Genomic DNA, 14,073 nt, shown 5'->3' with positions numbered 1-14,073 from the left:
GAGGTAGATGGAGGAGGAAAAGAGGAGAGAGAGGAGAAGAGGAAGAAAAGGTTTTGGAGGAGGCTGTTCTGCTTCCATTTCTCTCGCCCCAGAGCTGGAAAGGGTGAGAAAGCTTGGGGTGAAAAAGTGGAGCAGAGCGAGAATCAGGAGCAAGAGGCTGAGGCGGGACCTTCTAGGAGCTCAACTGATGGTAAATCACATCACCTTTTTGTATATTGGAGCTCTGTACACCAAAAAAATAATAATAATAATAAATAAATAGAACAATGAATAATAATAATAATAATAAAATATTAGCATAGTTTATAGCTTTAAACATCTTATTGTCTCTGTAATGTTTTGATATAGTATTGAAATCTTTCCCGCCCAGACATTTTAATTTCCCCTTTACAATACTACTTTTGTATTGTGTTGAACTTTTTCAATTTATTCACACTTATTTTCAATATATTACTGTAGTTGTTTATGTGCACAATTAACCATTTAAAAAAATCACTGTCGCCTTACTACTGTCACTATATAGGCTATATTAGAGAATATTTATTATGATTTAATCTTTTGACTAAATTCCTCTCTTTAGATCAGATTTCTCTAGAGCACATCACATGTACTGTAGAGGACTGTGATCATCAGGAGCCTCCTAGAAGCAGCCCTGATGCCCTCAAATCTTCTGAGGCGCAGAAGATGCAGGAGCTCCTTCAACCTCCTGTCCAAAACAGTCCAGTTATTCTGTCTGAAGGTGAGATTGAGTCCCCTCAAACAGGGGTGCGTTTCCCAAAGCGAACTATGGTCGTAAGTTCCGTCGTTACCAATAGAGTTCAATGGGACTTACGACCATAGTTCACCAACGATGCTTTCGGGAAACGCACCCCAGAACAACAGGACGACGACGTGAGCATGAGCATCGAGGGTGAGTTTGTCATACACGTTTTCGTTTTTATGGCTACTTCACACAAATACCATATGAATTTTTTTAGATCTACATATTTATGTATAAAGGAAATAGTATGTTTTAGGTGATCTAAAGGTATTTAAGTTTAGCTTTTTTTCCCAATATTTAATCACCTTTGTTTCCATTTCTCTCAAATAGTCCTGCAGTGTGACAAATTAAAGGCTTAGTTCACCCAAAAATGAAATTTCTGTCATTACTCACCCTCGTGTCGTTCCAAACCCGTAAGACCGTCTTTCTTCTTCTGAACACAAATTAAGATATTTTTGATGAACTCCCAGAGTTTTTTTTTTTTTTTAGGTTCAGCTTATGACAGGGTAGAGAAGATATTGTTGAATAATGTCATTATTTTATAAAATGTTTTTATGCACAAAAAGTATTCTTGTCACATCGTAAAACTAAGATTGAGCCACTGTAGTCATGTTGACTATTTTAATGATGTCTTTACTACTTTTCTGGATCTTGAATGATGGTAATTATGTTGCTTTTATGGGAGATAAAAAAAAAAAACCTCTTGGATTTCATCAAAAATACTTTAGTTTGTGTTCCGAAGACGAACGAAGGTCTTAGGGGCCGTTCACACAGAACGCGTTTTTCTATTCCAATGCGCTACTTTCCCATTGTTTTTCTATGTAAACACGCGCTTGACGGACGTGCATGACCGTTACGCTCGCGTCTCGCGTCTTTTGCAGCGCCTCACACATGAGCGCCGCGTTTTTAAGACGCCGTGTCAAGTTAAAAGAATTTCAACTTTTACACGCAGCGCAGCTCATCAATGTCAGTTCCAAAACAGTGGACCAATCAGAAGAACTTGGAGGCGGGGCAAGCGTTGCGAGTTGGCATGACAACTGTTTTATTTAATGGCAACATGGCGGAGGAGGCGCTCATTATTATCTTATTTTCTTTTTTTCCATGTCAAAACTTGTATCTGTAAATTCTGCAGTTTGCCTATTTCTATTATTTCCGTTATTGTCGTTATTGCATCACGTCTCAAAGGTGCGTCTCCAGACTCGAGACTCGAGCGCTGCGTCTCGCGTTTTTAGACGCAAAGACGCGTTCTGTGTGAACGGCCCCTTATGGGTGTGGAACGACATGAGGGTGGGTATTTAATGACAGAAATTTCTTTTTTGCATGTACTAACCATTTAATTTTTTGAAGTACAAATATTCCATAGAGTCACCATTGAAACTACTTGTATAATAATTACATTGTTTAGACTGAGAATAGTAACACTACAGACTTTTCTGCAACTGTTTTAAAGCAGAACTAAGTAACTTTTTTTACCTTCATAAATAGTTTTCTAAGTCCTTACGATGGTTAATTGACTTGTAGTGGTGTGTTTGAGGCGTGCACTAACCCCCTCTGGCATGTCTACGCCAAAAGACAGCACTTGCAAGTTGAGCTGCGCCGACCCGACACAATCTCGCCTCATGTTCACGTTCACATGAGAGTGACAAAATGCTTTACGGTAATTCAATATACACATAGCGACCTCACTTTATAAGACAATTTCAAAAATTACCCACCTCCATCGAGATTTCTTGTACTGTATTTGCACAACTACTGCGCTGGTGAGCGTTGTAGTCGTTGTAGTCCAGAGCTGCGCTTGGAGTATTTATGACAGTGTGATTCACTGAAGGAACCTGTAGGGGGAGCTTCGCAAATCTTACTGAGTTCCGCTTTAAATTGTATCTCAACTACAGTTATATCTCTTTTAATTGAAATCTGCTTAAAGTACAACATCTGCGATAAACTGGGGGAAGGAGTAGTTTGTTCCATTGACAGCCTTCCGGTATGTTTATATTTATAAATATGCGTGTGTGTGTATTTGGAGAAACCCAAGTATATAGTCCTATGTTTTGTCTAATATACATTATTTAGAAAACTTGAAGTGTTTAAACTATCAGAATGATCAATGCTTTACATGGTTTTAAATTCATGACTGGATCTTACATTCACAGAACTTTACAGTAGGCCTATGTCTGTTGAATATAAATGACTTGAGTAATTGTTTTGATCAGGTTGCTCTGAAACTTGCTCGAAAATTGGAAACCATGGAATATATCAACATTGTAAGCTGCGCTTTCTGTTATCTGCTCTCATTCTCTTTTTTCAACTGTATATAAATGTTAATCATAGACTTCAAATTATTTTTCACTAGGAAAACATTGACAACCATTTGTCCAAGACTGGCTTAAAACCTGATTTAGGAAACCACCTCCATCTAACCATCATGAATAATTGTCTTTCTTCTAGCCTGATCATCCCAAACCCGTTCCCCTGGAAATCGGACTGACAGTCCTTGCTAACAAGGGCCCCAGTACACCCCACATCATTAAATTGCTGGAGTGGACCTCCCCAACCATTATATCATGGTCCTGCAGCGGCCCTCGCCCTGCGTCAATCTCTTTGAATTTTTGAAAAGCTGTGGGGGCATCTTCAATGAAGAGATTGCACGCCATGTGATGCGGCAGGTGGTTGAAGCTGCAAACAGTTGCTGCAGTCAAGGTGTTTTCCACAGAGACATAAAAGAGGAGAACATATTAGTGAACACGGACACACTGGACGTGACGCTAATTGATTTCGGCTGTGGGGACCTGCTGTATGAAACGGCTTACCACACCTTTAGTGGTACGTATTATAGCAGTTGTTTGGGACTTAAACTGTAGTGACGAGTTACGTCATGTCATATCCTAAACAGGCTGTTGATTGAACATGACACAGTATTGAGTACATTTAAAAATCTATGATAGTAATTCAGACTTACAAATCTATTTCCTCTAGGGCTTGAGACAGCAGTATTTGCGTCTTGTGGTATTGGTGCCTAGGGATGTGAAAATAGTTTTTGTACATAGTTCGTTTGTTTGCCACATTTTTCTTTGATTATTTTGCTCTCATATCATGCACACCCCAGTGCCCAAGACCTCCCCACTGCATTTCCATCTTGCTCCTGCTCCAGTCCCAGTGCTCCCCAGAGTGTCCTGTCACGGTTCACCAGGTCCTAGAGCTCACAGACACCCCAGATGGTCCCAGAGCTTATTTTCCTTGCGACTCCAGTTGGTCAGTTGACAGGGTCCTAGAGGTCCCTGAATGCTCCAGAGGTACCTGTTGCTGTTCCCTCCACAGAAATCCACAGATGTTCCACAGACCTCACGCTCACTGCTGGGTTTCTGTCGTGACCCAGAGCTGCTCAGTTCCAGAGCAGTAGTGTGTCGTAGATGCCCCAGAGTTTCCTGTTCCTGTTCCTGCCCCAGAATGACTATAAGAACTCCAGAAGGAAACATCACCACACATTCAAAAATAAACTATGGCATTACATGCTTTGTTTCATATTTCAGTGAAATACCTCTGATAGAACATGATAGATCTGTATAAAAGCAAGCTTTATTTACAGATAGTTACACAATAATGCAAAATATTATTAATCATTATTAATTTGCCTTGCTTATGTCAATAATAATAGTAGCCAATAACAATTTAAAATATTATGATTCTCTAAATGATGTGCATAGGCACAGACAGTTCTTTTTTTATTTTTATATGATATCTTTTTATTACTTGACTTTCATTACTGGTGTTCAACAACAAAATCATTCTACAACTGGTAAACATTGCAGACCAATACCATAGCACTTCAGTTTTCTTATTGCATGTCTGAAATAACCCAATATGTAAAGACGGTTTTCACAGGAGAAGAAAGTTTACATGCCTGAAGAATGAGACAAGATTGTCAATTTCAGATGACATTTAAAGAGCATTATCATTTGACACTAGAGGGAGCTGTTCACTGTAATTTTTTTTTATGATGAACTTGTATGTGATGCTATAAATGTAATATGTTGATATATATATATATATATATATATATATATATATATATATATATATATATATATATATATATATATAATTATTGTAAAAATTGATACATAGGGTTTAGTTATTTAGGTTCTTTTTGAATTATTGACAAAACTAGTTTAACAGACATTTTGTCAGATAACAATGTGGACATAACACATAACACTTTTTAAAACCTGGGAAATTATGTGCATATACATTGTTACTACTTAAAAAATACACATTGGTCCATATAATTAACATTTCATTTATCAAATTTAACATTGAATTCTTACTAATGATGAATCTAAGTTAGTAAATACATTCCAAATATATGCAAATACATATTTGGTCAGTAGTGCAAGTTTTTTATTCACATATTCTTTCACAATCGGTATGTTGTGCAGTAGTGGCAAAATGGGCACCTGTTCAGATCTCAGATCTCTTTTAGATTTTCTCTGATTACATGATCAGCTCTTTTGCAAGGTCGATGGTTAGTTGTAGGCAGGGCTTGATTTGAGGGGGGTTGCAGGGGGTTGGCATCCCCCTTGTTGAAAAAAATGACAAAAAGCATCCCTTTGATAAGACAAAAATCTTATCATGTAAACGAAATTTTAAAATTCTCTGTACGATAATTAACAAAGGTGGTCGGTCCGTGTACGTTTTGATAGTTTATTTCTCAATTTGAAATTAAATAAGCAAAAACGAGAAAACGGTCATTTACCGTTTTTTCGTTTGTAAAAAAAAAAAAAACGGAAAACCGAGATTTTGGCTTGATTTTCGTTTTTTCGGGTCACGGATAGAAAACGGAAACACGACTTCAAAACTCGTTTTCCACATGTGGGCGGTCATTACACTATCCAAAACATTATCCAAAACTGAGCTACTGACGTCATCTTCAGTTCGTTCACAAAATAACAGTCCTCTGCTGCTATATCATAGTTTTTTTTACAGTCTATGATCAGTAGATATATGTCATATATTGGCTTTCTTCTATGCAACCTAACGTGTATTTCACAGAAATATTTATTTCAGAAATGTTAATCAGCAGTTAATCAAAAGAAACCGGCGTTATAACCTAGGCTACCTCTCTAATTTGGCTCAAATCCAAATGTTACTATATTCACAATTTGGAGGCTATACTATATTTATTATTTAAACGCTTTTATTGTAACTAATAGTTATTGCATATAAAAATTAGTTCAAAACTTTGACCTGTGGAGGGCAGTAATACACTGAGCAGTGTCTACACTGCTGGAATTCTAATAGAGAAGAAGAAGAGAGCTAGTTCAAGATGAGCATTTATGGTTAAAACTTATATAATTTTAAATTTTTTCAGAAAATGAGTGATGGCTTCACTAGATAAGACCATTATTTCTCGTCTGGGATCGTGTAGAACAATTTGAAGCTGCAGTGAAACTAATATTGACCTTCAACTGCTTGGTGCCCATTGAAGTCTACTATATGGGAAAAAATCCTGGAATGTATTCATCAAAAACCTTAATTTCTTTTCAACTGAAGAAAGAAAGACATGGACATCTTGGATGACATGGGGGTGAGTAAATTATCAGGAAAAGTTTATTTAAAAGTGGATTAATCCTTTAAGGTTCATATGCAGAATCTTGATGTCTGTGTGAGTCTGCATGACTTAAAATACAATACAATATAATATTCATAGATCATTCATTAAGGCCACTTTATGACGATGAAGTCGTCAATAATGAGAAAAGCTACAACTCTTTCATCAGATTTTTTATTTTCCTCACATTTTTTTTTTGTAATGCTTTAGAAACACACAATTATAACAATTGGAGAAAAATTAAAGTTAAAATGACAAGGGTCAGGATCCCCAACTAAAACAAGCACTGCCTTCATAACAGTGACTTCAGACTTTTTTGTAAGACATTTAAGAAAAATTTGTTTTTGTTTGAACAGCCACTTTTGTTAGTCAATTTAGCTCTAATTTTCAATACATTTTTTTACAAGGTCAGCACGGATGTTCTGGGAACATCACAAATAAAATATATTTCCCTAAATGACGTTCACAGAACGTTATGAATGTTCCCTGAAGGTCCGCCAAATAACGTCCCCCAACCCTTAAAAGAACTCCACATCATGACCGTCTCTGAGCACATTGGGAACGTTACTAGGCAACATCCTTAACACCAGTGGGGACATTCTGAGAATGTTCTGGGAACGTAAAATTTCTTGCGGGGAATTACATTCTTATAAGCTATTCTAACACAAATCTTCAGGGAAATTTTATTTATTTTTTTTAGATAAAAATGTTATGGTTACTCACATAACCCTGATTCCCTGAGATAATGGTATCGAGCATTGCATCAGTTTTTGCTGACGCTTATGGGGAAAACTCCTGTTTTCTCCAAATCCTGAAGCCTGATTGGTTCACGTCTATGCCGCTGCACAAACAAATGGTGTTTTGCACAGACAAATCTTTTGAATGAGGAGCGACTAGCATGACTTGCTAGGCATCGTACTAGCAAGGCAAGCTATGCAATGCTCGTCCCTGTTATCTCAGGGAACCAGTGTTACGTGAGTAACCATAACTTCCCCTTTTTATACAGTTCACTCGCATTGCGTCAGTTTTTACTGATGCTTATGGGGAACTTAATCCAATAGCGCGTTGCTACAAGTGCAGAAACATCCGTGCTTAAAGAGCGGAGGTGTCCAGGTTGTAAAATCTGATGCCGCCACACAGATATCTGCGATAGAGACTCTGCTAGACCACGCCCAAGAGGAGGCCATACCTCTAGTGGAGTGGGCTCTCACTCCTAAGGGGCACAACTCGCTTGACTGACGCTAAAGCCAGTAAGAGGCAGTCTTAAGCGAGAAGGACCAAAGGTCTGTGGAGAGGTCTCATGACGGGACCCAGCAAGGGCAGGGAGGATTCAACCGTCTAGCCCCTCTGAGAAACCTTACGACCAGGTCATGTTTCCCAATCGATTGGCCAGACACCGGGGCATGGTTCAATGCAATGGCTGCCACATACACTTTGAGCGTGGAGGGGGCGCGCCCGCCATTCAGCAGTTCCTGCAGAAACATGAGAACTGGCGCAATTTTGCATTTATAGGTTCTAATTTCTGAGATAGGCTCTAACTTGAGAAAATACAAGAGACAATTACGAGATACGAGAGACAATTTCTGAGCATAAAGGCACATTGTGGAAAGGGGCTCTTTTCTCTGAGATCATTCTCCCCAGCCAGCACAGCTGGTGGGGCCCAGATGGGTGTCACCTGGGCTGTCTAACTGGGGCCCAGCCAGTTTTGTCCACAGTTTCCATGGAGGCCCCACATGGGTTAGCCCAGATGAAATGAACACTGCTCAGTGTGCACATTACAGGCTGTTAAATGTAACACAGAAACATGCTGGAGTTAATGAGATAATAAGATGATAACGAGCAGAATCACCGAAGGACAGAGGAACAACAAGAACTACAACTTCAGCCACAGCCTTCGATGAAATCAACTGAAGATAAAAGACATTAAATCTCTCAAGATCTGATTAAACATCTCCACAAACAGCATTACCAGCTTCACTTATTACTAACCAGATTGACTTTATTTCTGACATATATCTACAAAAGTTGTTATTGAGAATTACCAGAGGTTTAGATGTTGATGATTTGTTGAAAATAAATTTGGTTTGATGTCACCGGAATATTACTAGGTGACAGGTTACCCTGCTAGAAATTTTACGTTCACAGAACATTCTTAGAACGTCCCCACTGGTATTAAGGACGTTGTCTAGAAACGTTCGCAGAACATTCAGAGACGGTCACGATGTGGAGTTCTTTAAAGGTTGGGGGACGTTATTTGGTGGACCTTCAGGGAACATTCAGCACATTCTGGGAATGTTTAGGGGACTATTACTATAGGACGTTTATATAACTTGCCAAATGTCCTCTTTGTCTCGCACAACCATAAAATAACCAAAATAGAACGTCCCCCTAAACTCATATCGGGAACGTTATTAAATAACCAACAGAGGACCATGGGGGAGTGTTCTGTTAATGTCCCAAATATCCTCTTTGTAACATTCTTATGTGACCATTAAATTAACCAAAATGGAATGTATCCCTAAAGTCATATAAGGAACCTTAAACTGCACCATTTATGTCACCTTTAGAGAAATTTTAGGCAAAGTTGCACAAGGTCACGAGCAGAGGTGGGAAGTCCAGGGGTCAGAGAGTAAAAGTCCTGCCATATTTTTATTCCACCCACTGAAGCATTAATGAGATAAATAAGTGATTAATTGAGTGATGATTGACCATTATTGAAGACACCTGATGATAACAAGCAGAATCACCAAAGGAGAAAATCACTATTTTTAAGATACCATCATCGAGGTCAGGGTTTATTTTAGTTGAGCTCTTGACCCTTGACTTTTTAATATTAGATTTTTCTGGCTGTTTTAACTGTGTTTCCAGAACATGCTTGGTAGCAGAAAATGCAAGAAAATGTCTGATCAGATGAGTTTAGTTATTTTGTGATCGTGATTCACTAATTCTCTCCAGAAACTAAACAGTGTAATAACTGTTAGTTTTGTATTAATTAACGTTCTTTTTTTATTTACTTTTTTCTTTTTCTTTTTTAAAATTCATTATACAGACAGAGTTTTGAGTACTGTCTTTTAGACTTACACAGACATCATGAATCAGCGTATGAACCCCAACAATGGTGACGATAAACAAAAATCTTTTTTGTGACTTTTGTGATGCTCAGAGTTAATCTGTTTATCTGAAAATTTTTTCACCATTGTTGAGGTTCATATGCATAATCTTGATGTCTTGAGTCTGCATGATTTTGTCTGAATAATTTCTGCACAATGATAAAAAACATTCAAAATATCAAAGCAGGACAGGATTTTACGCATTAACATAGAACTACAACAACATGAAAGAAATACAACATTCATCTTAATTACCTTTAAATAGCTTTTTTTTTTTGTAAGACATTTAAGAAAAAATTGTTTATGTTAGTCGATTTAACACTAATTTTCAAATCAATTTTTTGAGCAGGGACATTCTGAAAACATTTCCAAATAAAATATGGTTCCCTAAACGTTCAGAGAACGTCTTGAATGTTCTGTGAAGGTCAGCCAAATAACGTCCCCCAAACCTTAAGGGGCAGTTTCCCGGACAGAGATTAAGCCTAGTCCTAGAATAAAATGGCCCTTTAAACCAGATTAACAGAAATCTGCTTTCTCTGTCATGGTTTAAAATAGTCCTAGACTTAGTGTAGTCCAGAGTTTAATAAATTGATTTCCTGGAAGAAGACTAGAGCTACTCCAGGACTAAATTGAGGCTTAAATTAAACCTACTGTACCAGGAGGCAGGTTTAACTTCAGATTAACGTTGTGTTTCAAAGAAGACACATGTATTAATTGGATATATATCGATATTGATATACACTGTATGTAAACATACATACATGTATATATATATATATGTAACGGAGGCCAGCTAGTAGTTGCTGTGCGAGTAAAACCCACTCCTCTGATCTGCGATTGATGCTAGGGGTTGCAGCCTTTAGCCTCCTTGTTAGAGCGTCTGACTCCCACACCGGAGACCCGGGTTGGAGGCCCGCACATTGCGGGGCGAGTAGGAACGGGGTAGAGGGGTTTTTACTTAATCTGTGTTTCAGAAAACCAGTTTCAGTAGTGCTGTTCACTTTATTTAAACAATTTATTTTGATTTAACACCATTGTTTCTGGTTCAAATGTGATTGCTTCATGTTAAATTGACTTCAAATGGTTACTAGAACTCACTTGATGTTTTCATTTTGAAATAACATGTTTCAGTCAAGTAAACCAATCAAACAGGACTTTCACTTCCCATCATGCTTTGCACCGGGCTGAAGTGGGAGAGTAGATGATAATATGGAGAGACTTCTTACTGTTTAATGTTCTATTACGTAAATGTTTTTTGTTATGTTAATGTTTTTTGGAGATTACTGTTGTGGTGAAGTGAGCTTGTGCTTGAGTTGAGGACCTGCTAACAAAAATTGCCTTTTTTATATAATGAAACAACCACTATGATAGTGCTTTTTGATCAAACCTGTATAATTTCTAGACTGCCAACTCTGATTATCACATGTGTAAATTTATGTTTAGTTTGTTGCTATGTAAAGACAAAACAAAAGCACTAATAATCATAGGATTATTACATATATATATAATTAATCTTTTTTCATCTTTTTTTTCACAGCTGATGTATTTTGCTTGCTTTAAAAGAACTGTCTCTTGTTTAGTAAAGGTTTTTTTTTTTTAAGACAGGGTAGGCCTTAATCCAGATTAGTTAATTGTGGTTTAAAAATGGTTTTCTGAAACACAGATTAAGTACAGATTACTAAAACCTGGACTATGGAGTCTTGAATTAAAATAAACCAGATTAATTTAAAACCAACTGTGCAAATCTGAATTAGCATGAGAGAGGTTGCCTGTAAAACATGGAATGAACCAAGAAAAGCTTAAAATTGCATGGAACTCAGAAGCAAATCCAGGGAAAACAATGGCAGCAAAAAAGACTCCAATATAAAAACTTAACTAAACAAGAGACATTTATTTTCTAGCAAAAAAAGAAATGCCTGAAAATCTGTTTGTAATGAATTCTTTTTAAATAGATGAATTCTATGTATGTAATAATCCTATGATTATTAATGCTTTTGTTTTGTCTTTACATAGCAACAAACTAAACATAACTACTTACACATGTGATAATCGGTGTTGACAGTCTAGAAATTATACCGGCTTGATCAAAAAGCACTATCATAGTGGTTTTATATATATATATATATATAGCAATTTTTGTTAGCAGGTCCTCAACCCAAGCACAAGCTCAACACTTCACTACAATGGTACTCACCAAAAAACACTAACATAACAAAAACATTTACATAATAGAACATTAAACAGTAAGAAGTCTCTCCACTTTTTCAACATTTAATCTCCCAATTCAAAGCATGATGGGAAGTGAAAGTCCTGTTTGATTGGTTTACTTGACTGAAACAAGTTATTTCAAAATGAAAACATCAAGTGAGTTCTAGTAACCATTTGAAGTCAATTTAACATGAAGCAATCACATTTGAACCAGAAACAATGGTGTTAAATCAAAATAAATTGTTTAAATAAAGTGAACAGCACATATATATATATATATATATATATATATATATATATATATATATATACATAGGCCTATGTATGTATACATACAGTGTATATCAATGTCGATATATATCCAAGTAATACATGTGTCTTCTTTGAAACACAACGTTAATCTGAAGTTAAACCTGCCTCCTCAATTTAGTCCTGGAGTAGCTTCCTCCAGGAAATCAGCTTATTAAACTCTGGACTAGACTAAGTCTAGGACTATTTTAAACCATGACAGAGAAAGCAGATTTCTGTTCATCTGGTTTAAAGGGCCATTTCATTCTAGGACGCTTAATCTCAGTCCGGGAAACTGCCCCAAAACCCCTTTACTGTGAAAAATAATCTTTTAAAAAACAATCAAATGACTTTCAGCAACAGCTGCCAAACTTTTACAAAAACCTTTTACAGATATTTTCTGAATTATTATTAACAAAACACATTCACTGTAAAATCTTGCATTGAACCATAAATAACACACATGCAAGACTGTTAAAAGTCTGATCTTTGGTTAAAATGTTTAATATTAAGTTTCATATGCCAATAAAGTGCTGTGATACTGTAAACAATTTTATCAAGCCATTATGCAGAAAATGTTTTGACAAAATCATGCAGACTCACACAGACATCAAGAATTAGCATATGAATCTCAACAATGGTGACAATTTAAAAAAAATTCAACTCTGAATGTCACAAAAGCAGCTGTTTCTTGTCACCATTGCTGAGATTCATATGTTGATTATTGATGTCTCTGTGCACCTAAAAAAAACAAAAGCTCAAAACATTTTCTGTATAATCAAATCAGAATAGCAGGTTGCTACAATATTGATGCAACAATATCACAGTAAATCATGTGAAATTAACAGTTAATATACTCAGAGACTTGACATCAAGTGATATCACCGACTCTGGCCACTTCGTCACGATGATATCATCGCCAACAAATGCCGAAAACTTTCTGATTAAACTTTCTCTTGCATTTGTTACCATAACAAACATGTATCAAAAACACACACAGCAGTCTGAGAAAAACCAACGTGAAAAAGTCAAGGGTCAAGAGTTCAACTAAAGCAAGCACTGATCACCATAATGGTGACTTCAAACTTTTTTTCAACAAGACATCAACATCTAAACCTCTGTTAACTCTCATTAAGAAGTTTTGTATGAAATAAATAAAGTCATATTGTAATAAGTGAAGATGCTGAGATCTTGAGATATCTGTTAGTGTTTAATGTTCTGTTGTTGCCAGTCATTTGGATTAAATTAGGAAATACCTGTAAAATAACAGCATTTTTTAGCATTTAAAGAAAATTACTTTTGGCACTTTATTTTTACTTTATATGTTACTTTATATTTTACTTTATATTTTACTTTGGTTTTTGTTTGGCAGCGGTTGCTGCCAGTCATTTGGCTGTTTTTTTATGATATTTTTTTAAAGTGAATGTATTTGATCATAATAATTCAAGAAATACCTGTAAAATAACAGTGTTTTGTGGATTTAAATGAGGATATTTTACTTTAATTTTATGGGGTTTTTTGGCTGCCATTCATTTGACTGTTTTATCATTTAACTGTTTAGTTACAGATTATTTTTGTAATTTTACATACATTTGTATGTAATTTAAGAAAACAGAAAAAATACTGTATAAAAAATACAGCATTTTTTCTGTATAAAATGTGAATTACTGTAATTTTTCAATAATGTCATAATACTTAAAATAACAACTTAATAACAAGTTGTTAATTTACATATATTGTTTGTAATTCTACAGAGTTTTGAGTATAATTTAAAAGAAAAGAAAACAACCATAAAAAAAATCAGTTATTTTCTGTAAAATTAGGATTTTTTATTTATTTTTTTTTTTACAGTGTGCAAATTGTTTTTTTTTTTTTGGAGCTCTTGCGCAAACCAAAGCCAACAACATGTGCACCCAAAACATAACTATTAAGGGCCTAGCAAGGGACATTGGCAGTATATAAAGTATTATACGATACTGTAAGGAAATCATGCCATCTGATGCACCAGGAAGTGTCATGTTGGAGTGACATAAATCAAAGTTTGGGGTAATATTAAATAGCTATTTTAATTTAAAAAATAAAACTAATCCCTGAAATAACAT

General features: G+C 36.0%; 1 protein-coding gene across 1 annotated transcript; it reads left to right on the top strand.

Annotated features, from left to right (window-relative positions):
- The first annotated feature begins 2,578 nt into the window (after positions 1–2,578).
- LOC125264138 (serine/threonine-protein kinase pim-2-like) lies at positions 2,579–4,267 on the top strand. The gene is made up of 2 exons (XM_048183362.1): positions 2,579–3,580; positions 3,864–4,267. Exons 1-2 carry the CDS (start codon positions 3,322–3,324, stop codon positions 4,016–4,018), a joined length of 414 nt encoding a protein of 137 aa, XP_048039319.1. The 5' UTR covers positions 2,579–3,321; the 3' UTR covers positions 4,019–4,267.
- Positions 4,268–14,073: the final 9,806 nt, after the last annotated feature.

The sequence above is a fragment of the Megalobrama amblycephala genome, linkage group LG3 (assembly GCF_018812025.1).
Source record: "Megalobrama amblycephala isolate DHTTF-2021 linkage group LG3, ASM1881202v1, whole genome shotgun sequence".
Taxonomy (NCBI): domain Eukaryota; kingdom Metazoa; phylum Chordata; class Actinopteri; order Cypriniformes; family Xenocyprididae; genus Megalobrama; species Megalobrama amblycephala.
Note: the sequence above shows the minus strand (reverse complement) of the source record. Positions and strands in the feature narration are given on the sequence as shown.